Below are 24,982 nucleotides of genomic sequence, written 5' to 3'. Positions count from 1 at the left end.
GATTATGTAATGATCCAATAAACGGTACCATATTTTTCGGATTATAAATCGCAGTTTTTTTTTCATAGTTTGGCGGGGGGTGCGATTTATACTCTGAAGCGACTTATGTGTGAAATTATTAACACGTTACCGTAAAATATCAAATAATATTATTTATCTCACTCACGTAAGAAACTAGGCGTATAAGGTTTCATCGGATTTAGCGATTAGGAGTGACAGATTGTTTGGTAAACGTATAGCATGTTCTATATGTTATAGTTATTTGAATGACTCTTACCATAATATGTTACGTTAACATACCAGGCACGTTCTCAGTTGGTTATTTATGCGTCATATAACGTACACTTATTCAGCCTGTTGTTCACTATTCTTTCTTTATTTTAAATTGCCTTTCAAATGTCTATGCTTGGTGTTGGATTTTATCAAATAAATTTCCCCAAAAAATGCGACTTATATATGTTTTTTTCCTTCTTTATTATGCATTTTCGGCCAGTGCGATTTATACTCCGGAGCGATTTATAATCCGAAAAATACGGTAGTTACATCGGCAGTATTGTATTATACCAATAATGACAACAAAAATGTTCAAGATTATTGAATGATTGATATTTTGATCACAATTATAACCAGACAAAAACACAGGATGATGGTGTAGCAATAGCAATAACATATTTATATAATTCCCTACTATTGGCTCTGATTTAAATCATTTGGTGTTTGCCCTTATATGGGAATTGCACTTTTTTTTTTAAAATTTTGCTTATCGTTCACAGTCATTATGAGAGACAAGAACATACGTCTTTTTTTTTTTTTTTAAACGATTTTAATGACGATAAAAAAACGCTTGAAAGATGCGGCTAATGGGAGTCACCGTTGTAGCCTTCAAAGCTCTCTAAAACAACTTAAAAAAAAAACCAGCAACATTTTATATACACACTGCAAGTCTATATACTGTATAATGTACTAACAATCACGTTCATAACAAAATGTAATATATTCAATATTAACCGTATTTTGATCATTTTAAACATTTCTTCCACGCATTGATTTCTGTTTCCATAGCAGTGAACGTCTAATATGTGGAAACATGTGTGTTCCTACTTCCGGAATCAAACACAAGTGTGTTTCCTAATCATGGCATACTTGGTAACAGACAACGAAGACGACTATTTTTGAAGAAATGAGGATTGTTGATGTTTTTCAGTCAGTACAGATTGGTGTTCTATCGCATTGTGTTGTGCATTACAAACTCAAACGCGTTACGTGTTGTTGTAGAAGCTAGCTCATCTCCTGCCGTAGTTAGCTTTTACGGCTAATACCGATGTGTTACTACGATAGAAAAAGAGTTCCTCAGTGTTCACTTTTACAATAACAATTGGTTATTATATTGGATGTGAAACGTAAATAAAGTATTGTTGACAGTTTTTGAATGCATTTTTAAAGCGTAAATGAAGTATTGTTGACAGTTTTTTAATGCATTTTAAAGTGATTTATAGGTAGAATTGATTGCTCCCATTAGCTGCATTGCTAGCCACCTAGAACGAGATGATTTGTACATGTTAGAAGGCAATAAAAATAAAAATAACTTGTCTTCTTGTCTCTCATAATTATTGTAAATGATTGGCAAAATTCCCCAAAAAGTACAGTTTGTGCAGCCCTTTGAGGCATTTGTGATTAAGGGCTATATAAATCAACTTTGATTGATTGATTGTACATTATTGTTTTATACTTGTTACACTGGGTGTTTACACTGTCTTTAGAGACATCAACTGTAAGTTATTATTTTAAATATTTACTTGAAACAGTAGATATTCCTGCATAATTTTTTGCACTTAGAAATACTTGTTTGTAGTAATAACTGACATTTTAACATTTAGTTTGTATTCAATTACAGTAAATGTGTTTATTCTAAGCATTTCTGCTAATTAATTTTACACACTATGGCATTTTTATCAAGCTTTTTTTTTGTGGATATATACCGCAATAATATCGTACCGAGCCTTAATACCGTGATATCATCGTACCGTGAGATTTTGATACCATTACATCCATAATATGTTGTTGCAATCACTTTCCCAAAACATTGGCATGCTGGCTCATCTGTGCTAATGTCTGTGTTCATCTTTCTCATTTGATTTGAAGCCGAAATATTCCCACATTTCGCTTTTCAATCATCTTTTTTCTTCCTAATTTTTAATACGTTACCTTGCTGTGATTCTCACTTGTGACTAGCAAGGCTTTGTCGGTGCACCCTTTGTGTCAACAACCACCTCTGCCTCCACCCAAAGAGACAAAGGGTTTTGTGGTATGGTGATTATATAATTGTGCCTTGAGCGAAACTGTATTGTTCTAAAAGATAATGCACATTTGCAAGTAGCAATGATGTTAACATATTCGGCATCCCTCTTGGGGTTGCAGGACTGGACCCTATCCCAGCTGCACTTGGACAGAGGGCAGGGTACACTCTGGACAAGTCGCCACCTTATTGCAGGGCCAGCACAGATAGACAGACAACATTCACACTACCATTTGCACACTAGGGCCAATTTAGTGTTACCAATCAACCAATAAGCCTACTTTGGAGGTGGGAGAAAGCTGCAGTACCCGGTGCAAACGCGCACATTCACGAGGAAAGCATACAAACTCCACACAGAAAGGCTGTGATCCCGGGAATGGAACCCAGGCTTTTCTCACTGTGAGGAATGAGCGCTAACCACCGTGCTGCCGGTTGGTGATAACCACTATGTTGACCGTATGTAGCATCATCATTTTAAAATGGTAATGTTTACATTTGAAAACGTCTTTGTTTATTTTGGGTCTTGCATAACTACACAAACACTCAGGTTAGGTGGTATTTTATATTTTTCTACATTTGTTTTACTGTTGAGTAAACATTTTAAATATTTTCGATGTCCAACTTATTATTATTATTATGTTATGTATAGCTCGGTTGGTAGAGTGGCCGTGCCAGCAACTTGAGGGTTCCAGGTTCGATCCCCGCTTCTGCCGTTGTGTCCTTGGGCAAGACACTTTACCCACCTGCTCCCAGTGCCACCCACACTGGTTTAAATGTAACTTAGATATTGGGTTTCACTATGTAAAGCGCTTTGAGTCACTACAGAAAAGCCCTATATAAATATAATTCACTTCACTTCACTTATGTTTGCTTCATATGTTAACTAAATAATGAACTAATCTCTAGTTTCTATAGTTTTAGTACAGATAGTTTAAAACTAGCAGATTAAAAACAAAAAAATGGTGATATTTAATATCAGATGATAGGAAAACAATTATTGTGATATATATACACACATTATATATATATATATATATATATATATATATATACATATCTTAAATATATATATATGTATATATTTTTGCACAAGAGTGTTCACTCTGTTCATTTTATTCCGCTATTGAAAAAATACACCCATGTGAGGGTAGACCAATACACTGATTGAACCCTGTTGTTTTTGTTATAGAGACAAAGAAAACAAACACATACGTACATGGCAATTTGTCGACGCCACAAAATGTATCAAGTTCATTGCATTTATCCTTCAATTAATTGATTGTCAGCCTAGGCCTAGTTACAATAAACCTACTATAAAACCTATTGACTCTTTATAGCTTTGTGTCACACCGCGGTGAGGGAAGTTCTGTTTTGGGGTTGTCTGGCGAACTTCCTGTTTTATGTTGAAAGTCTAACCCTCCTCTCAATTCAGGCCACTTGCCCTTTCTCCTGTGTCTCTGGTCTGATGTCTTTCCTGATTGCCTGATTGTGCCCACCTGTGTCACCCTCCCTCATGTGTATATAGCCCTCGTCTTCCCCTGTCTTGTTGCCAGAGTATATAGTCTCACCGTGTACCGCCAGCCGTCTTCCACAGTCTTGTCAAAGTCGCTAAGTGTTGCCTTGCTTTGTTCCTTGATTTCTTTGTACCTTCTGAAGAAGAGTGATTTTAAATTGCTAAAGTTTTTGGTCAGTTTTTATTTTGAACTAATTTCATAGGGCCTTCTTTTTTCCCTCCTCTTGGAGCGCTTTAATTTGTAGTTTTCTTAGCTCTTTATAGTGTAGTTTCTGTTTATAGCCTTTTGTCTCTTCCTCTTCGTGAGCGATTTTCTTTTGGTGTAGCTAATCATAGATTGTTGTTTTTTGTTAGATCAGTGTAAATTTTGCTATCGCCATTTATCCTCCCTCGGGAGTGATTTTCTGTTCATTGTTTTGCGCCCTGTGCTACGTTTCTTTTGATGGTTACTCTCGTGTATCAAGTCTAGAGTTTATAGCCATTTGTGTTATGATCCGCTGCCCGGACCATGTTCTATTTGGTTTTTGGACTCCCTTAGTTCTGTTTCAGCACCCCTGTTTTGTGTCTCCTTGGTTACCATGGGTGCTGATTGGTTGCAGCTGCCTCTGATTAGTGTCTGGGATGCTCACCTGCTGCCAGGCACTAATCAGAGTGCTATTTATTCCCGTTTCTTTCCACACTCAGTCCGGCTTCCTAATTTGCTTCACGCAACAGTTGACGGCGGTTTTGATTCCTGCTCTTTACATACTAGCTTCCACGCTAGGTTCTTTTGTTATGCTAGCTTCCACGTTAAGCTCCTTTTTGTTTGCTAGTTCCCACGCTAGCCCCCTTAGCTTTTGCCTTCCATGCTATGAGCACGCTTTTGTTTATTACCGCCTGATTTATTGGTAAATAAATCATTTCCTACCTGCACGCTGTGTCCGAAGTCCGTCTGTATCTTGGGAAAATGACCCCCGCATCATCATGCGCCCAGATCGTCACAATTTATTTATTCACTCTGTCTGAAGAGAGTTCTTAAACTGCTGAATAAAAGCCTGCGTCAATCGTTCCCCGTCTGCAACTGAGTCCTTATTCTTGCCAAGACTTAACACTTTGTAAGAGAGTAAACTTACAGAATCATCAAATATCTATTTTTCCCCAAAATATGTTTTATCATTCTATTATTGTAAATAAGAATACAGCATTGTGCTAAATTGTTCTACATTTGTTTTATTGTTGAGTAAACATTTTAAATATTTTCTATGTTCATCTTATTTGACTTGTTATGTTTGCTTCATACACCCCCCCACCCTACGTGCTGGGGCGGGGGTGTATATTGCAGCCCGGAAGAGTTAGGGCTGCATGGGATTCTGGGTATTTGTTCTGTTGTGTTTATGTTGTGTTACGGTGCGGATGTTCACCCGAAATATGTTTGTCATTCTTGTTAAGTGTGGATTCACAGTGTGGCGCATATTTCTAACAGTGTTAAAGTTATTTATACGGGCACCCTCAGTGTAACCTGTATCTCTGTTGATCAAGTATGCATTGCATTCACACGTGTGTGTGTGTGCAGAAGCCGCACATATTATGTGACTGGGCCAGCACTCGCTGGACTGGATTAAAAGCGGACGTGACTATTTTAGGTAGGGGCACTGAAATTAGGGAGTTTCCAGGGAGGGTTGGTAAGTATGAGAATTAGCGGTGAATGCGGTGTTACCGCGGCACCGCCGCTGTATATAATCGGCGGGCCAGCTCTAGTCTTAATTTGATATCGCCTCAAGGGCCAAGTGAAATTACACGGCGGGCCAAATTTGGCCCGCGGGCCAGAGTTTGACACCCATGCTTTATAGCTTTGTAAGGGGGTAAACTTACAGAATCATCAAATACCTATTTTTCCCCAAAATATGTTTTATCATTCTATTGCAAGTAAAAAACACAGCATTGTGCTACATTTGCATTTGCTTTGTACTTACAGTGTAATTGTGATTGGTCACAGTCACTGGCTTTCCATCGTCTGTGTAGTAGGTTTCTGTGAAGTCTGCACCCAAAAGCTCACTGGGTAAAAAAGAGAAAAAAAACCCAGTTATGAGTGATTATGATTTAATTTGTTTGAAGCCAACACAGGCGCTAAACACAGCAGAATGCATGCAGTGTTGTAGCAATGCTGCCTTGACACATGGGTGCATCACATGTTAGTGACTAACAAGAAAGCATCAAAACACTCTTTTGTCTGTGAGAATGCACACCGTGTTGAATAGGAATACCATCAGGCCGATTCATTCATAATGACACGCAGTCACATGCTGAATATTAAATAAAGCCTCTCTGTGCAAGCAGTCATTAAGGAGAAAACACATCCATCTATAACCATCAAAGGCTGTGTGCATTAGCACCAGTCAATTCTAATCGCTACAGATTACACCTAGCTGGTTTTAATTAAAGTCAGCAATAAGAAGGAGTGCTATAGCATTCTTATCGAGAGGTTAGAGTGAGGAAAGCAAAAAAAAAGGCTTAATTAAATCGGTTTTATTTTATCCAGCCAAAGGCAACAAAGAGGAGTGAGGCATGTTTTTCCTGTAGCAACATCGAATCATCACTTTTCTTGTCCACATAAAAAACAGACATATCATAATGTTCACAGGCAGGCCTCTGGGGAAAAAAAGAGGCAGAAAATCAATGGCTTGGCTGCAGTTAATGTAATTATGTAGAATTCCCGGCCTTCTCTCAGTGACATCTGGAAAAACAGAACAAGCAGATGCGCTCCAACGATCGACAACAATTACACACAGCAGAGCAGATGCACGAGTGGTCTCACAAAAACAATGTTCCTATATATTAGTGTACCTATACTGAATGCTCGATGTCATCGATCATTGCGCTTGCTGTTAAATGTCACTTCAAAATACTTCCTGACTAGCCTTTGGATAAAACTGGTACCTAGTTTAGAGCAAATAATTGACCTGCATTTAAGTAAACCATTTGAATTATTTTCCTGTGAGACATTCTAAAAATAAAATTGCAATTGTGGTCATATACTGCACTCTTTTTTTTAAGTTAATTTGAGTTATGGAAGCGAGTAATAATCTGATTAATCATGGTTCATCTAAATGGAAAAATTGTGATTAATCTGATAAAAAAAATATCATTTGACAGCACTAATATAGATATAATGTAATATTAACAGTGTAGCAATATGAGCAAAACTAGAAAAAAACCAAGGATTTTTTATAATAGAATAGACGAGAAGTCAAAAATATCGATCATAGCATGCTAGTATCCATACATCTTGTAGCCATCTGTACATTCAGTACCTCACCAGCCATGAGCCTCACCGTATGTCATATTGTATTTTAAATCACAAAAAAACCTACATAAAAAGCCTAAAACCCATCAAAAATCAACCTGCTAGATAAGATAAATCATGAAATAATATAATAATTAACACTGTAAAAATATGATTTTGGTATAAATTCAGCTTTTGCCTTTTAAGAAAAGTAATGATTTGTTTCAATGCTAGGCAAGCTTACTTTTAAACAGTTTTTTTTAAGTCGTTGAGTCTGTTTGGTTATTACTTTGTCTCCAAAGAATAGAGAAAGTGGATGTCTATGGAAGTAGAATTGTCTCACATCAACTTATATATATCAATATGATATTAATACATATGCATATATTAATAAATATACAAATACAAATGTGATATACAAATAAATACATAATTTGTATAAATACACGTGTATTTGTAAAATATATTTTTGAGATTAGAATATAAATATGCGGGCAGCATGGTGGAAGAGGGGTTAGTGCGTCTGCCTCACAATACGAAGGTGCTGAGTAGTCTGGGGTTCAATCCCAGGCTCGGGATCTTTCTGTGTGGAGTATGCATGTTCTCCCCGTGACTGCGTGGGTTCCCTCCGGGTACTCCGGCTTCCTCCCACCTCCAAAAACATGCACCTGGGGATAGGTTGATTGGCAACACTAAATTGGCCCTAGTGTGTGAATGTGAGTGTGAATGTTGTCTGTCTATCTGTGTTGGCCCTGCGATGAGGTGGTGACTTGTCCAGGGTGTACCCCGCCTTCCGCCCGATTGTAGCTGAGATAGGCTCCAGCGCCCCCCGCGACCCCGAAGGGAATAAGCGGTAGAAAATGGATGGATGGAATATAAATATGCTTGATTTTGTAATTGTATTTGTATTGAATTTGCATAAGTGGATCGCTTTTTTGCTTTTGTGTCGATGACACATTCCTACCACAAACCAGATGCACAAATAAATGTGACCTACAGACTCCCTTGAACAACCAGCAGAGGGCACTGCAGCCAGAGCGGTCTGGGTCACAGAGCATTATATGCATTATATGCAAAATGCCCAGAGTTCTCTGCACAAAAACAATCCACGTCTTTACAGAGAGAATGCACAATGGGCCTGAGCTAGCTAACGTTAGTGTTGTATTAGCTAATGCTAATTCATCCAGTTAATCTGAAAGACCGTGCTAGCTGCTTATTTTATTGTATCAATGGCGTTTAATGACCTTGTCCTGATGTACAGTAGATACTGATCTCTTATCAGTGCAATGTGTCAAATCATCCCAAAATCATGACGTAAGATGATCCTCCCTAGTGTGCCTCTGATTGGCTCGCCAGTGTGTTACCATGTCTGTGACCCAGACCGCTTTGGCTGCAGTGCCCTCTGCTGGTTGTTCAGGGGAGTGTGTAGGTCACATTTATTTGTGCATCTCGTTTGTGGTAGGACTGTCTCATCGACACAAAAGCAAAAAAGCGATCCACATATGCAAATTCAATATAAATACAATTACAAAATCAAGCATATTTATATTCAAATCTCAAAAATATATTTACAAATACATGTTTATTTATACAAATTCTTGATTTATTTGTATGTCACATTTTTATATTTACACATTTTATTTGTATATATTTTCAAATCTCAAAAATATATTAACAAATATGCGTTATATATAATTATTTATTTATTTGTATAACACATTTGTATTTGTATATTTATTAATATATGCATATGTATTCATATCATATTGATATATTTAAGTTGATGCGAGACATAATCTACTTCCATAGATGTCTGGCTAGATATTCTGGCCTTCAGGAGGAGGATGAAGCCAAATGAAAGACGCCCTGCAGGACCACAGATTGCTCACGGCCTATCTCACTGTCTCAGACCCTGAAGGTCACACTGTGAGCAAAGAAGCCTGCTTGTCTTTAGGGAGACAATAAACTCTAAACTCAAATAAACTCTCATAGTGTGCATGAAGTCAGCTACAGTACTTCCTGAACTTGACAGGAAGCACTTAGGCACAACAGGCCAAACAGCCGTTGCTCTCTGTCTTCAACTTCCTCCCGTCTTCATTCCATTTCCTGTATCTTTCTAGCCAGCAGCAGACTATTTATTTAATGCTGCTCAATCCCTCCCAGACCCGCCTATACTCCACAATTTCTTTCTTTTCTCAGCGCTGTTGACTCTGAGCTGCCAGTCATCATCTCAGCTATCATCCAGAGCAGGAAGAGACTCTGATAAGAACAAAGCTCTAATTTGATTTCAATCACAGCCGAGTTCAAACAAACTGTCTATATGTCGTAATAAGACAGACTGATGCATCTCCGGAGGTTATCCAGACTTTTGCAGGACTCCAAACTCCCACCTTGTTGTGTTGGGTGCCAAAACATGAAGCTGAAGTCAGCACATTATCTAGGACATGCCTCATCAGTGATGTTTTGTAGAATAGGATTCAATCTGCCTGGTGGCGTTCACTTCCTCACACACAGAACACCCTCTTGTTGAATGAGCATGGATAAGATATTGGCCAAATAGAGACACTGTATGTATATTACCTCTACTAGGGAAACTTAGATTTTTGATGAGTGGAAACCCATTTGGAGGATGCAGAAAGTTGTATGTAACACTGTGAGATACACCTTGTTATGTCATTAATTTCAATGAATTAGGTGTGTATTCGGAAACAAAATCGCCGTCATCCGGTATTGTATTGTTTTATTTTTGAGCGTTGAGTCTCAATATTATCGCTGTATAATGTCCAATTTTGACCTTGCGTGACTCTCACTATTGCTCCACATAAAGATGTTTTATGACATATCCATCACATTTTTGGAACAAATTTGTCATACTAACATTGCTGTTTATGTTGAAGAGGTTCATTTAGCCTACTAATGTGTATTTATAAATGGTTGATTTATATAGGCTAGTAAGGTAAAGTTTTGTACCTGACAAGTTTCGGCTATCTTGCTTCTGCAGCCTTCATCAGAGGTGTCACATGATGTTAGCGTGACATCATCTGTGACGTGTTATATGGATTGTCAACGGGGACGAAGGAGCCTACCAACTATCCCACACCTGGGACACAGTCCTGCAGGGCCGCCCCCGGCCGTTTGGTAGACATCCAGACGACAGGGGGCGCCCCGCACTCCCCCCGCCGCACACCAGGGGACACCGCCATCCCACCACTTCAGGTGGGATGGAACAATCCATATAACACGTCACAGATGACATCACGCTAACATCATGTGACACCTCTGATGAAGGCTGCAGAAGCAAGATAGCCGAAACTTGTCAGGTACACAACTTTACCTTACTAGCCTATATAAATCAACCATTTATAAATAACATTGCTGTTGTTTTCATAAAAACGGGACATGCGACAAATTTTGTATTTTTTTCTGGATACTCGTGTTAAACAATACCAAAGCATCAAAAAATATGGTTTGTGCATTTGGGCGTGAGCTTGCACACAGTTTTGGATGCCTCTGTTGGCGGAGTTTTGCAGTCTGGCTACGTTGTGACATCACAACGAGGAGAACGTTGTTATTTGGACATTAACTCAAGCTCTCTGGCGTGGTCCGCTGACGTGTCCGTCACCTATGCACGTAGAATTTTTTTTGCCATCATCGCTTGTGTTACTCTTTAATATTTTGTTAAATATTCTTTGGTCAAATTCAGTTAAAACCACTTTTGTATCAAACATGTTCATGCTGTGTATCATAACCGCTTTTATTGAAACAATGGGAACTGAATTACTTGAAATCGATTATTTTCTTAGCACCACGACTTTGTGAAAAAATACATGATTTGGCCTTGAAAGCTGATCACCTCTGACTGATACGTAATTTATTTTTGGTCACTCGACTCACAGAGGTGGTTAACAGCTTAGTTAATATAATCACCTCCATTGTGGCAAATAAACTACATCTCTCAGAAGCTTGAGTATCACTGGAGGACAAGGTTAAACATGTTTTATACAGTAAGAGCAAGCCAAGAGAAGACAAGCTAATTGCTAAGCTAGCTTGAAAAAACACAAGAAATAAGTGTTTAAATAAGTCTAACTTTTTTTTTTCATGTTTACAAATTCAAACCCTTTGAGGCACTCGTGATTAAGAGCTATACAAATAAAATTTGATTGACTTATTGAATATTAGTCAAGCGCCCCCTTAGCCCTGGGAGAGAAAAAGTCCTGGCGCTGTCCCCGACACCAAAGCATATCCAATACATATTATCTATTATAGACCACAAGGAAGGATTCAAAATGTAGATTAAAATTAACAATATTTACCGTATTTTGGTCATTTTATGCATTATCGGAACTTCTTTCCTCAGCGCATTATTTCCGTTTCCATAGCAGCGCTCTTCCAACTGTGTGTTGTAATCATGGCAGACTTGGTAACAGACAATGAAGATGACTATTTTTGGACAAATGAAGATTCACAACCTTATCTTTTTTAACCTGAATATTCGTAATACGAACTGCTGCTTATCGAAGTGAGCAGGAAGAGAGAGTGAAACGTTGGAGCAGACGGAAGCCGAGAGAGTGAAATCGGCATGACTTGCGGGTATAAATGTGGAACTTTGGAGCCAAGCTATGCGGACATACAGTATGGCGTGCTTACCGAAAGTCAACTTGAAAAAACTTCCCCAGCCACCTGGACAAACAGACAACTGTCCATCGAGTGAGTAATTTTAATATTGATCATGATACAAGCAGCACACAATACAACTACATAAACTGTCAAGCTAGCTGTGTACAAACAAAACATGAAATGTGGGCTAATACTTTACAGATGATTTTTCCTGTTTTTCAGTCAATACAGATTGGTGTGCTATCGCATGTGTTGTGCATTACAAACTCAAAAGTGATTCAGTTGCTGACACAAAAGCTAGCTTATCTCTTGCTGTAGCTCACTTACGGCTAATGCCTGAGCATGCCGTCGCGAGACGATTTCTTACTACGCTAGAAAGAGAGTTCCTCAGTGTTTGCTCTTACAATAACAATGTCACTACAGCTTTGTTATTACACAGGTTACGGAACATAAATGAAGTATTGTTGGCGGTTTTTGGATGCATTTTTTAAAGTGATTTAGCGGGAGAATGGATTGCTCCCATTCGCTGCATTGCCATCCACCAACAACGATCCAATTTTTACAAAGTAGAATGCAAAAAAAAAAAAAACCTTTTGACTTGTTGTCTCTTATTAGGAATGTGAACAATATCTAAAATTCCCAAAAATGTGCAGTTACCCTTTAAGTGCTAAGTATACACAGGAAAAACAGCTTTGTACTATATGTCTACATTGTATTCAAAAGTGGGAGGATACAGCCAGCTGGCACGACACAGTTGAGTGACTGCATCAGTTGCCACTACAAAAAAGTAAACGCATTCTCACACTAGGCCTGCGTGCAAACTGAGCATTCAAGCCACAGCCCATTTACTTGTTCCATCACTAAAATGTTATCTCCCTGACTTTGTGGATTGTTTCCAGTCTGGGGTCGGATTATTCTTTTCAATTTTGTCACGGGTGACAGAGCGTGCCATGGGTTTGACTTTTGGATGATCTTGAGACTTGATTCATAGTTTGTTTCTATTATGAATTGTGTCAGTTATCATTTTTAACTCGCAAGGAGCAATTGCTATGTTGCGCGCATGCTGCTCCATGTACATGGAGTAGTGCCAAAGAAAGGGAAGCGTGCTGTGCTTGGGTACGGATCACAGTAGCATGCCAAATGTGCCAGACTGTAGCTGTGTCCCAATTCAGGGTCTGCATCCTTCGGAGGACCCGGCCTACGCAGCCTCAGAAGGCTGGACCTTCGGAGGCACCTCCGAAGGATGCGTCACCCGTTGAGGAGGACACTTACATTTGAAAGTGTATTCGCTGCCGGTGCTGGTGCTGCTGCTTGTATTTGCCGCCATCGTCAAAAAGATCCGGGTTGAACAAAGGCGCGCAAAGCATCTTGGGATATGGGAGGCCACAACGGATAGTTGCGGTACATCCTCCAAATACAGGGAAAAGGAGGGAAAAGGAGGGCGCATTCGTCGGCTGCATTTGGAGGAGCCTTCAAATTTGAATGAATTGGGACAGCCTTCGCGCAGCGTTGTGATGTAACCGGCCTTCAAATTCACCCTTCGAAAGATGTAGACCCTGAATTGGGACACAGCTTGTATGTGCGAACGCGTGCAGTACATGATTCCCCTTCCCTCTGCTGGCTCTCTTAGTTTTTAATTAATTTATGAGAGCACGTTCGTAAACTGAGGACCACCTGTATATTACATATTATAATGTTATACAATTTATATAACGTGTTGGTTATCCAATAATCTCCAAGTCTTTGTGGATTTGTGTGCACACAGTCAATCTAAATTACGGAACCATTAACTTGTGTGCACAGTCAGATGAAACACTATTCCCCTCTTTCAGCATGATTGGAAGAGATCTTTGAGAGGCCAGCATGATTCATGCACACTTGCCTGATTTACTAAAGGTTTACGTGGAGTAAAACTCATGCAAACTTGATAGCACACGCAAAGCTAATCTACTAATACTAAATGTGTGCAAAGTGGATTGCGTCTCTTAAGTGAGCAGAATAAGGCGTGCAATCCATTTTGCGTCTCTCTTCATTAATATGCAAAATATATGCTGATTATCAAAACGACCACAATACTGGAAGGAGAAGATGCAAATATAATTAATTAGCATGTGTAATGTGATTAATCTCACTGTTTTGTGAGCACTAATTTTAGTTTTATTTTGCTCCTGTGAGAAGGACGTGGAAACCGACACACAACTGCAGAATAAGTGCTCCCGCTGCAAAGACAGACGATGGACAGACGAGAATTCTCCGTTCGACGAGTTTGTGTCAACATTTTGGACGGTCAGAAATAAAAAAATATTAGACATTTTGTCTAATCAGCAACATCATTTTACAATGCTATAGCTGTTAAAGGACTTAAAGTACTAGTAGTAGTACTTTATATGCTTAATTGTGTTTCTTTGTATCCATCAAACCATAACCAACTGTGTTTACAATCCGCTAAGTATGTGAAAATACCGTCCTAACATCACAAAATGCCACAAATTTAGTCACCCATTTTGAAAATTCCGCTCCAAACGTCTTTGGTAATTTTCTTAGATTGACGTTACTGGAGTAACACTTCTGCACTCTGACCATAGTATCAGATCAGTCATACTGGAAATACGCAAACATTAGACAGAGATGTGCGGTCTATCATTCACAGTCCTTAAAAAAGACATGAACACGTGTTTTTTTTTTTTATGCATTCTAAGTCCTAAATAAATAAATATATTAAAAGTCAGCTAATAATGTACTGTAGTCAATGGAGGCTCTCTATTTTGCCCATAAAAACCTTCTAAATAACCATCTAAAACCCGCTAACAATGCTCTATTTACATATCATGACCTGAATATAAACCAAATATTAGCGATGTTATTATAAGCGCTAACGCAGACAAACAATTATTTGCGGCGGATTGACAGCACACGGCTAAGTCGCCTTCTGCTGCTTTACTGTGAGCTGGCTGCGATGTCCTGCTGCTCCCGCATCATCGCGTCTAGGCTCGTCAAAGTTATTCAAGATTATAAATCATGCCTCTCATCTGGATATTAGGAACATTTTGCCATAAATCTAGAAGTTGTTCATCTGTGCCATTCAATGTATACCCGGATGGGGACAAACACACACAACCTCAGACAGTGTCTGCAGGGAGACGTTTTACTTGTTAACCCTTCGAGTGCATCCTGATTAATTATTCATATATACTGCTACATGATGCTTAGTGTTTCACTAAAGCTGGATCTGTTTAGCAGAGCTTCTAAAACATGTAGCTCATCTTCCTTATATTAGGGATCAAAGATATAAGGTTCTGGATCATATTGTTGTTGGTGATCAAGGTATGTGTAGTTTCCACCTCTACGTCACGTGATGACGCATCTGGCTAGCTTATTATCTCTCAAAATGGCTCGAGAATCTCCGTGAGATTGATACTATTTTTATCATATCTATTTACTCACAAACTTTGTAAGTCTTTCGCCATCATAGATCAGATATATATGATAATAGCTTCAATATAGAGGCAACTTGTTTTTCCACTGTACTTGTACTTTAAGGGGCTAATTAAATCAAATTCAATTGATGCATTTTGGTGTCCTTTACTTATTTTTTTCAGATATATATTATTTTAAAAAAATTATATGAAAAAAACTTCTTTAAGAATGAATTGTTTTTGCGTCTTGTGTGTAGTAAGCCTCATAGCTCCTGACTTTGATGGTTAGAGCGGATCTGACTACGGGGCGGGTCCGCCTTCGGGCCACCCAATTCGCCCCGGAGTCAGCTGCGCACTACGCATGCGCCACATTGTTGTTGCTGGGCCGCTTTTTACTCTCATTGAAAATTCCTGTTACAAGAGCACCTCTGCAGTAAAACTGCATCAACTTCGCAACACACCTGTGCATGAAAAGTGCTTTATAAATAAAGTTCGATTGATTAATTGATTGCTATGGCACTTACAGTATAGCCATGCCTAAATTAAAGGGCCTTTACAAAAACAACAATTGCACATAAACATTAGGTAATAAGCAATAAAAGAAAGGCATTAAACATTTCACATTGAATCAGTTACGGCTACATGACTGACCTTTTAAATACGAAAAGTTAATATCTAAAATGACCCAGTCTGAGTTTAGGACTCATGAACTTCTACAGGTTTGAGCCATGGACAGAAAAGCCTTAGTGTCCTTAGACTCCTTCCAAGGGCTTGGAATTGTAGCTAACAAAATAAAGAGTTGATACATTCTTACATGTTTGTTTGGGTGCCTAAGATGATTTGTAACACTAGCCAATTTTTATCCTCATGTGTCTTAGACCTAGCTAGCAGTTACACAAATCTCAGACCTTGACTCACGCGCAAACTATTTAAACATTCTGCAACATGTGTGCTTTTCTGGCCACCATTCAAGAGCCTGGAAGTGATGACACATTTTATCATCGTACCATATAAGTCCAACGTTGATGAACTAGCATGGCTGCTTCATGCCCACAGGAGCAGGGAGGGGGCCCAATAGATAGAATAACATTCCAAGTAAGTCCCTCCTTCATTACTGTGACCTACATTCCCTGGTCCAAACTTGTGCTGGAAGTCGACAGACTGAGCCGAGTGGCCGAGCTGACTAATGACCGGCAGCTCTCGTCTCCACGACATCTCATTCATTCTTCACTCAATGCCAACTTTGTCTCAGGGCTTCCGACCTTCCCAAGCGTCTGTCTCCTTTTACTCCAACACATCAATCTGTTTCCAGGCAACTGGAATCCTCCGCATTCTCTGACAAAACACACTTCTTACACCCCTTTCATTCATTTATTTTATCTTGTGTGCCAGAGGAATACAACTGTAAGTAATGCATGAAATGTTCTCATTCATAATGTAGCCCCAAGTGATTCTTAAGCTGTTAATTTATGGTCAAACTAGTGTTTTAAGGAGCTGTCTGCATGGCCACAATATGTCTGCTTAAGAATGAATGCTTTTGTTTAAGGCAGTCCTTCTCAAATAGTGGGGCGGGCCCCCCTGGGGGGGTGAGCGGTGAAATCGATCAATCAATCAATCGAAGCTTATTTATATAGCCCTTAATCACAAGTGTCTCAAAGGGCTGCACAAGCCACAACGACATCCTCGGCTCAGATCAGGGCAAGAAAAAACTCAACCCATTGGGTGCAGTAAGAAACCCTGGAGGGGACCGCAGATGTTGGGACCCCCCCTGGGCGACCAGTGCAATGGATGCTGAGTGGATACGGTTAATGTTACCTCGGAAACATGCTTTCCCCCCCCTCTGTACCAGAATATGACAAAGCATATGTAGCACCTGGCTTTACTGTAACCACGGTGGGAAATGAGGAAAGGCGGGTACGTTGTTTCCTTTGATGTTAATAAACTTACAATGTTATGCAGAGGTATAGTTATAAGAAATGTAGAGACAAATTATACTATTTATGGTCACAGTGGAGAGTGGGGGGGGGGGGCGCAAAATATTTGTTTCTTCCTAGGAGGGGCGTAACAGAAATTAAGTGAGATGTACTGGTTTAAGGCAAAAGAAAGCACAGCAAAGCAGCGAGTGAAGCCAGAAAAGAGAAGTATTTCTGAAATGGATGCAAGAAGAAGGGCAATACTCACTGGTTACGTTCTACTTGTAGCACCAGTTGGAGGTCGCTGGAGGAGAGCACAATTTCCCCTCTAATTGGATGCTCATCCTGTTGGATTAAGAAGAGAGAGAGTTAGATCATCAAATAAAGGCATAACAACCCCTTTGTTACCAGAATGCATCACTGTCAAAGCCTTACCCCTGATACAGGGCCGTCTACACAATAAGTAAATATGACACAACGCACCAAACAAAGCACAAAGGTGGTTCTGTTGTAGGAAAAGGCACATAAAGCATGTAAAGTGTTTTTTTCGCCTTCCAGCCCGTATTTATGCTGTGAGTCATTTGAGCCGAGCTACCGATGTTAAGCTTCACCCCGCACGCCCGCGTGTGATATGTATAAAGTAAGTAAGCGGTTAAGATGGGAGAGTGACTGGTGATTTTTGAATGTCATTGGGATTTCATGACGATGCCAAATCTTCTAAAAGAGTGAGGAGATTAAAAATAGAATTGGGGAGATTTACAAGGATGGGGAGCTTTTGTTGACCCAAACAGACAATGACAAGAGGTAAAACGACAATGCAGTGTGGCAGGTGTTGAATATAGATGCATGTTCAAGCGGCCAGCGTGGGCTCTGCTAAAGTGCAGCTCGCCCACTGAGGTCATTCATTATGTCTAATCTACATGCCAGGAAAAGAGTTCAGTTATCACAGAGAAACAGGACGCTGTCATTAACGAAACACAAATGACAATGTTTTTCCTTATTGTTTCCTCCTTGTGTTTTACATTTCCTGTAATCACAGCAGACCAACATGTTCTTCCAGTCTAAACCACAGCTCATATGTAGATTATATGTAGTCCCAAGGCTGCTGACTATATAACAATTAAATAAAATATTCCCTTTAAGGGCATTTTCAGACCTTCAGTTGTGTCTCAATTGGTGCACGTCCGTACTTTCTCTTTGTGCATTTACAAGCGCATTTACATAGAAAAGTACAGCAAAATGCAGTGTACGGTCAGACCTCCTACAAGCTAGAAATGTGGCTATAGATCATGATCACTGCTTAATTCATAGCAACCTTTTTGGGTTATGCTTGTGTTAAAATAATAATAACAGGCAAAGCATACCTCCAGCAATATATAAACGGCCCAAAATTTAAATTTTCCTAAAGCACCCACTGGACTAATTATGATTAGTATATATTACAATATATACTAATATATCGCATTATATTATTTATATTATAATAAAATATACAGTGGTACCTCAACCTACGAGCACATGCGTTCCACTGCCAAGATTGTACTCCGGAACACTCATATCTTGAAGCAGCGCCTCCAAGGAAGGAGTGGCGCAGCGGGTAGAGCGGCCGTCCAGAAAGTTATGGGTTCCCGGTTCCAATCCAAATTCTGCCACCCTAGTCACCCACAGGAAAGTTTAACTGAGCAAGAGGCCGAACCACGTCGAGCCACATACAGTCCCTGGGCGCTACACGATGGCTGCCCACTGCTCCTCAAGAGAGGATAGTTTTGGGACTACATTTGCTGTACATGTGACAATAATACATTTTTTTTCTCCTTCTTCTCCAGTGAAATCAATTTAATCCATGCTTGGCCCTCTCAAACCAGCACACATTTAACCTTTAAACATGCCTTTTAAAAGAAAAACAAACCGTTAGATAAGAAATATGGTTTGAAAAACAATACAATAGTAATACAAACCAATACAGTAGTTTTATGAGTGTAACAGCGTAGGTAGAATTCCCACAGCCAACGCATCACCTGTATTTTGTAAAACAGTAATATTATATATGTGAAGCAGATTGAAGAGGACTTTGAAATCCTCTTTAATTGGTTCTGTTTGGCGTTTTCCGGTCTCATTAGATCCAGCATGTACAACAAGCCAAGTAACCAAAGAAGGAAGGCTGGTGGCAGCGAGTAATGGCGTTGAAAAAGAGGATATTCCAAGTTACGCTAACTCTCGGAGTCAGTGTTAGAGAAGAGTTGACGCTTTTCAGGCAATGTGCTAGGGGAGTAATAATGCGGGAGCAGAAAGGACATGGTGAGCAGAGAACCTCAAACACCTCAGGGTAGCTTCAGGGCTGCATGTTGCCGATCTGCGGCTGGAGGAGCACTCTTCAGCAGCAGGAAAATATCGGCGGGAAGGCTGTGGAAGCGCTTTTCGTGTCGTTCTCGCCAGGTCCAGGTCTTACATAGCAGTCAAAGTGTCCCAACTTGTCGGATTATCTCCTCAGCCATATACTTTCCAGGTGAGATGCATGATTTATGATCTAGAATAAATTTACAGCGAGCAGGGAAGCGAGGAAACAGCAGACCACTCGATGATGTAAACATAGGGACAAACGGAAGTGATATAAATAGTTTGTCTGTGTTCGCGCTTATAATAACAATATCACCAATACTTGGTTAATATTCAAGGCACGAAATGTAAATTGAGTATTGTTAGCCCTTTTTAAATTGTTATTTATTGGATTTTATGGGCGGAACAGTGGAGCTCCCATTGGCTTTGCTGTAAGCAAACTTATTTAAGTTTATTTATTTTTAAAATGCATCCATCGTCATGTCTTTCATGATTGTGAACAATAGGAAAAATTCCAAATCATTTTGTCACTGTATTTAATTAACTTTAATTAATCTCTCTAATTGTCAATCAAGTACACATCTGCCGCTGGCAATGCGGTGAGTCTCATCCTCGGATCATGTTTAGGGTATCCATTCAAGTGTCACATTTGTATAATCATCTGCTAACAAAAGCACGCCAACAAATGTATGTTTCGTTATTGGACTAACAGAGTAGATATGAGTTTCCATCATGCCAACCTGATGCCTCTTTGGCTGTGTATTGATGTCGACAACATGTGACAGCACCGGCTGTCACATGTTGTCGTATTCAGGCTAATCACATGCATTCTGCAATACTAGTCACTCATGCTGAATCTCCTAAATGAATAACAATAGTCAACTGATAGACTGTATATTGTCTATTAGATATGTCAAAAGGGAGTTCAGAAGTGATTATTTAGCATATTTATAGGTGAAACTCAAAATTTTTTAATATCATGCAAAAGTTAACTCATGTTAGAAATTCAACATGAAATGTGAAATTAATTGCATGTATTCCGTCACGTGACTTCTTCCCGTAAGTGAAAAACAGTGGTGGTCAACCAAGCCAAGGTGGCTGTTGTGTTTTGAGCAGCGCGCAAATTATCTGAGTACTCAAGGGACCTAGATAATCCTGCAAAAAGCAGATTCAAGCAAAACATCTAACTATGCAATGGAATAGATCCCTATCAAAAAAAGATGTGTCGAGTGATAAAGGATTATCCATCGGTGGAGTTCCCAGAGAAATTGAACTATCTTATGTTCCAAACAGATGAAAACTTGGAAAAGCATGAAGGCCTACAATTTATTTGTGTGTGGCTGGGTCAAGGAAATTGGTATCAAGACTCTCCCGGAGAAATATGCATTGTTTTAGCTAGGGTAAGTTTGCATTTTATGGTTTAATTTAGCATCTACAGCCATGTTTGTTGTCCGTGAACCCGCTGTTTACGAGTATGCATGTTTTTCTCCGTCTTTATCAAAATATAACTACAGGTGTCAACATTGTGTATGTGCTGAAAGCTTCATTATGATTGCTGCCCTTGGTAAAAGCTTAACCCCTTTCGGTTTTGCTGACATTTCCTTTTTTTTTAGTTAGACTCGACGAGTTGGTGCTTTACAAAACACTCGTAGCAAAAATGTGTTTTGACAAATACAAATAATACCACAATAAAACTTAATTGGGAAGTACTAAAAGTTAAAAGTAAATCAGACAAATCTTAAAGTGATCACTGCAAACTTGTGCATTCTTCCACTTTGCTTCCTGAGTGTGTGACACTTTTCTCGTCGTCGTTTTATAAAATCTTGCACTCTTCCACCCTTCCTGATTACCTCCCAAGAAACTCTGAAGAAACTAATATCCTGTAGAAATTTCAATGGTTCGTACAGCCAAAAACAATGCAAACATAGGGCATTTTTTTCAGAGAAAGGCTAAATAGTGCATATTACCCATTGAGAACAGACTCTAACTTGACCACCACGCATATTAATTGCGCTGGACATGAGTCGGACGTGACGTCATGTAAATCCAAGCAATATGTGATATGTGGGTGGCGTCGTTCAGATGGCAGAGCTGCCATGCCAGCAACTTGAGGTTTCCTTGTTCAAATCCAGCTTCCGCCATCCTAGTCACAGCAGTTGGGCAAGACACATCCCCTATCTTGGTCCCGATGGGTCGTGGTTATAGCCTTGCATGGCAGCTTCCGCCATTAGTGTGAAAATATGTGTGTGAATGGGTGAATGTAACGTGTACTGTAAAGTACTTTGGGAATAGTGCAGGTATAGCAAAGCGCTATATAAAATACAGACCATTTACCATATAAAATCATTACCTGCAAGGTGATTTATTATATGTCAAGATTTAATTTATTTTTATTTTGAAAACCCCAATTTTTCTGAGATTATCAGTTTGCGATTTTTATAAACTGTAGGCCATAATCATCAGACTTATATCAGAAGAATGCCTGAAATATCCTGAGTTGCATGTTATGAGCCTGGGTCATATACCTGTATTAGCTCCACCTATTAAATCTAATTTCATCTGTACAGCATGTCTATGGCAACAATGCCAGGGCCCTTATTTGCAATCAATTTCTAAACAAAAGCTTGGCGAACAAAAGAACAGCTGAAAACCCTTCCCAAGGGAAGTGAGAACACGCATAAAGGCTGGAATAAGAAGATGCAAGAGGATGCTTTGATGGAGAGCTGAACACATCACACAGAAAACCAAAACTGGATTTGCGTGTTGATTAGATCTGCAGCTTAAAAAAGACTGGTGTAAGTTAAAACATCTCTTGTGTGTAATATTTATTTCTTACAGCAAGCAGGTCGTCCATTCAGAGGGAAATAAAGTGCACCGCTAATGGCTGCCATTTATACTGTAGCTGCAGAGCTTCTGGAAGGGCAAACAAACACCCGCCACTGACAGCAGGTCACCAATCAGCGACGGCCATTCTTCACACAATCTGGTGCCTTTGGAAAGGTTATTAAGTGACAAAGAACAGTTAAAAAAACAACATCTACAAAAAACTAGCTTCACCTTACACTTGTCATTTAGTGCTGATAAGGAAGTGAGCCAAAAAGAAAGATGTACGACTTTACAGAGTTTAGAGAGTATGGCCTGCACATTCTATTATTGCAAATAATTCTCAGTACTCTATGATCTCGTATCTGGAGTCTTGGTCAAGTAAAAAGAATGCAAACAGAATTGAGCAAAGGCGGTTTTTGAGTGATATTAAGCCCAATATGTTAATGGGGAACTGCACTTTTTTTGGGATGTTGCCTATCATTCACAGTCCTTATGTGAGCAAAGCACACACATATATATATATATATATATATATATATATATATATATATATATATATATATATATTTTAATGCATTCCAACTCGTAAATAAGCGTTAACGAAAGTCAGCTAACAATGGAGCCGATGAGAGTCTCCCTCTGCTGCCCATAAAGCGCTCTAAAAAACTTTCAAACACCTCCATCAACGTTTTATATACAAACTGTAAGTATGAATGTAATGTAGTAACTTTCATAATAACAAGTAAAAATGATTACATATTTTGCTCATTTTAAGCATACGGTGGCATATTAATTTCATAGACGCATTACAAAATTTGTTTTTTTCTTCAACAACACTAAAAATAATGGCACACTTCCTGAGAGACAAACATAATAAATATTCAATTACTGTACAATGTCTGCTCTCACTAGGATGCCAACTGATGGGAAGATCAAATCTATAGATGAAGAATTATTCATAATTCTTTCGAAGGGTTAAAAAAAATCTGGTGCCACAAACTAGCATCTTTTTGTGTCTTTCACGTCATCACCAGGTATAAATTGAATGTCACGAATGACCAACTTCTTGGTTTATGTCCACAACCTTTTTCAATCCAGGTGAGAGGCATGATTTATAATCTAGAATTAAATTTCACAAACTAACAGGCGATCAGGAGCAGTAGTTCAGTATGTCAACACTCCAGCTGCACAAGCTAGTTAGTTTTCTGCGATCGCAGCGCGGCTAAAAATTGTTTGTCTGCGTAAACGCTTATAGTAACAATATTGCTAATACTTGGTTATTATTCAGGTCACGAGTTGTAAATAAAGTATTGTTGGCGCTTTTTTGCATTTTTTGCATTTTTAGAGTGATTTAAAGGCAAAATTAATTACCCGCATTAACACCATTGCTAGCCATTACGAACAAGCTGATTATTACAAATTAGAATGCAAAAAAGATTTTTTCAAATATATACCGGAATGTGTTCTTGTCTCTCATAAGGATTGTGAAAGATAGGCAGGATTCCAAAAAAAGTGCAGTTCTCCTTTAATGCACCATGTCAAAATGAAAAAAATAAATTTTGTACATTTAAGATATTAAAACTAATACAATTTAAGTCATGCCAAGTTGTCTGAGCAAAACATCCACATTTTAGCTTCTGTATTATAAGTGAAACTGATATTATTGCCAAGGTATGATCTTACTACATTGTGATTTGGAGCTTTAGAACATATCACTGAAGAAACACATTATTTATGCGTCACTTTCCTACCTTATGTGTGCTCAAAACACTGAGTCGCCCACCCAGCTGCTCCAGCTCACAGGCCTGCAACCGTCTTGGCCATTAGGAGCTACTTAAACTGCAGCGAATGGCTCCAGGTGGGGGATCACGCCCGCGGATTAGAGGATAACTTGCACACCCTCCTGAGCCACAGGCAGAGAGGGAACTTTTCTTTACCAAAAAAAAATAATCTAAATTCTGAGAGTGTGTATGCTATAACACCTCACTATCACTGCTTTATGTGTCACCTCTGACGCTGCTAACCTTTCTGTTGGCATTTGGGAAGAATTGGCTGGAAGGCTGGAAAGAGGGATTCCAAGGCGGAGGTCCAGTCCTTTGAAAATGTTATCCAGTATGCTAAGTGTTGAAGAGGCACGAGTCCTTATCAGAGAGGACCAGGTGCTAACACTGCTGCACCTATAGCTCTAGATTTCTTATTGTTTTGGGGACTACTATGGGGACATCCACTACTACTGCTGTGTTAGTTGATCACTCATACAAAGTCAAAGACAAAAGTCTTTCCAAACAATCTAACCATTTATTATAGTACTTGTCCTCATTAGGGCATGATTTTGGGGCAAGACGTAGGGCACTGGACCGGCGGCCAAAAATGTCCAAGCACCACACACAATTCAAAATTACACCCATTTAAATCCCTACAATGCATGTAAAATGCACAACATTCTCTTCACACGTCAACATGTTTGACGGATTTTAGCTGCTTGATATTTCTGATGGATTACAAAACTTTGAGGAGGTCGTCAGGGAAGTAAACAAGGTGGGAGTGGTTCACATACTCTTGATACCCAATGTTTTATTGTTTATACTTCATATTGTAGTGATAGGGGTGTCAATGTGTTGTTCAGTCTGTTCGCTAAAGCCTGTTTTACTAAGAAACAGCGATTGTTGTTGAAGGACTGGAAATGACGCGTACGCTATGTAGATCCATGCAGATGTCCTTGTTTCCTGTACTTAACAGTCTGAAAAAGGATAAGAACCCCCCAAAAAAATATTACAGTTACGTTATAATCAGCGCTGTGCA

At 39.2% G+C, this 24,982-nt stretch overlaps 1 protein-coding gene across 1 annotated transcript in view; it reads right to left on the bottom strand.

Moving 5' to 3' along the window:
- adam19a (ADAM metallopeptidase domain 19a) overlaps positions 1 to 24,982 on the bottom strand; it is a 118,523-nt gene that overhangs the window by 44,102 nt on the left and 49,439 nt on the right. Inside the window, exons 3-4 of the mRNA XM_061959323.2 lie at positions 17,286 to 17,362; positions 5,762 to 5,843 (exon numbers count right to left, since the gene is read on the bottom strand). Of these exons, the coding sequence (XP_061815307.1) occupies positions 5,762 to 5,843; positions 17,286 to 17,362 (159 nt within the window). The remainder of the gene's footprint in view (positions 1 to 5,761; positions 5,844 to 17,285; positions 17,363 to 24,982) is intronic.

Source organism: Nerophis lumbriciformis, linkage group LG05 (genome assembly GCF_033978685.3).
Source record: "Nerophis lumbriciformis linkage group LG05, RoL_Nlum_v2.1, whole genome shotgun sequence".
Lineage (NCBI taxonomy): Eukaryota > Metazoa > Chordata > Actinopteri > Syngnathiformes > Syngnathidae > Nerophis > Nerophis lumbriciformis.
Note: the sequence above shows the minus strand (reverse complement) of the source record. Positions and strands in the feature narration are given on the sequence as shown.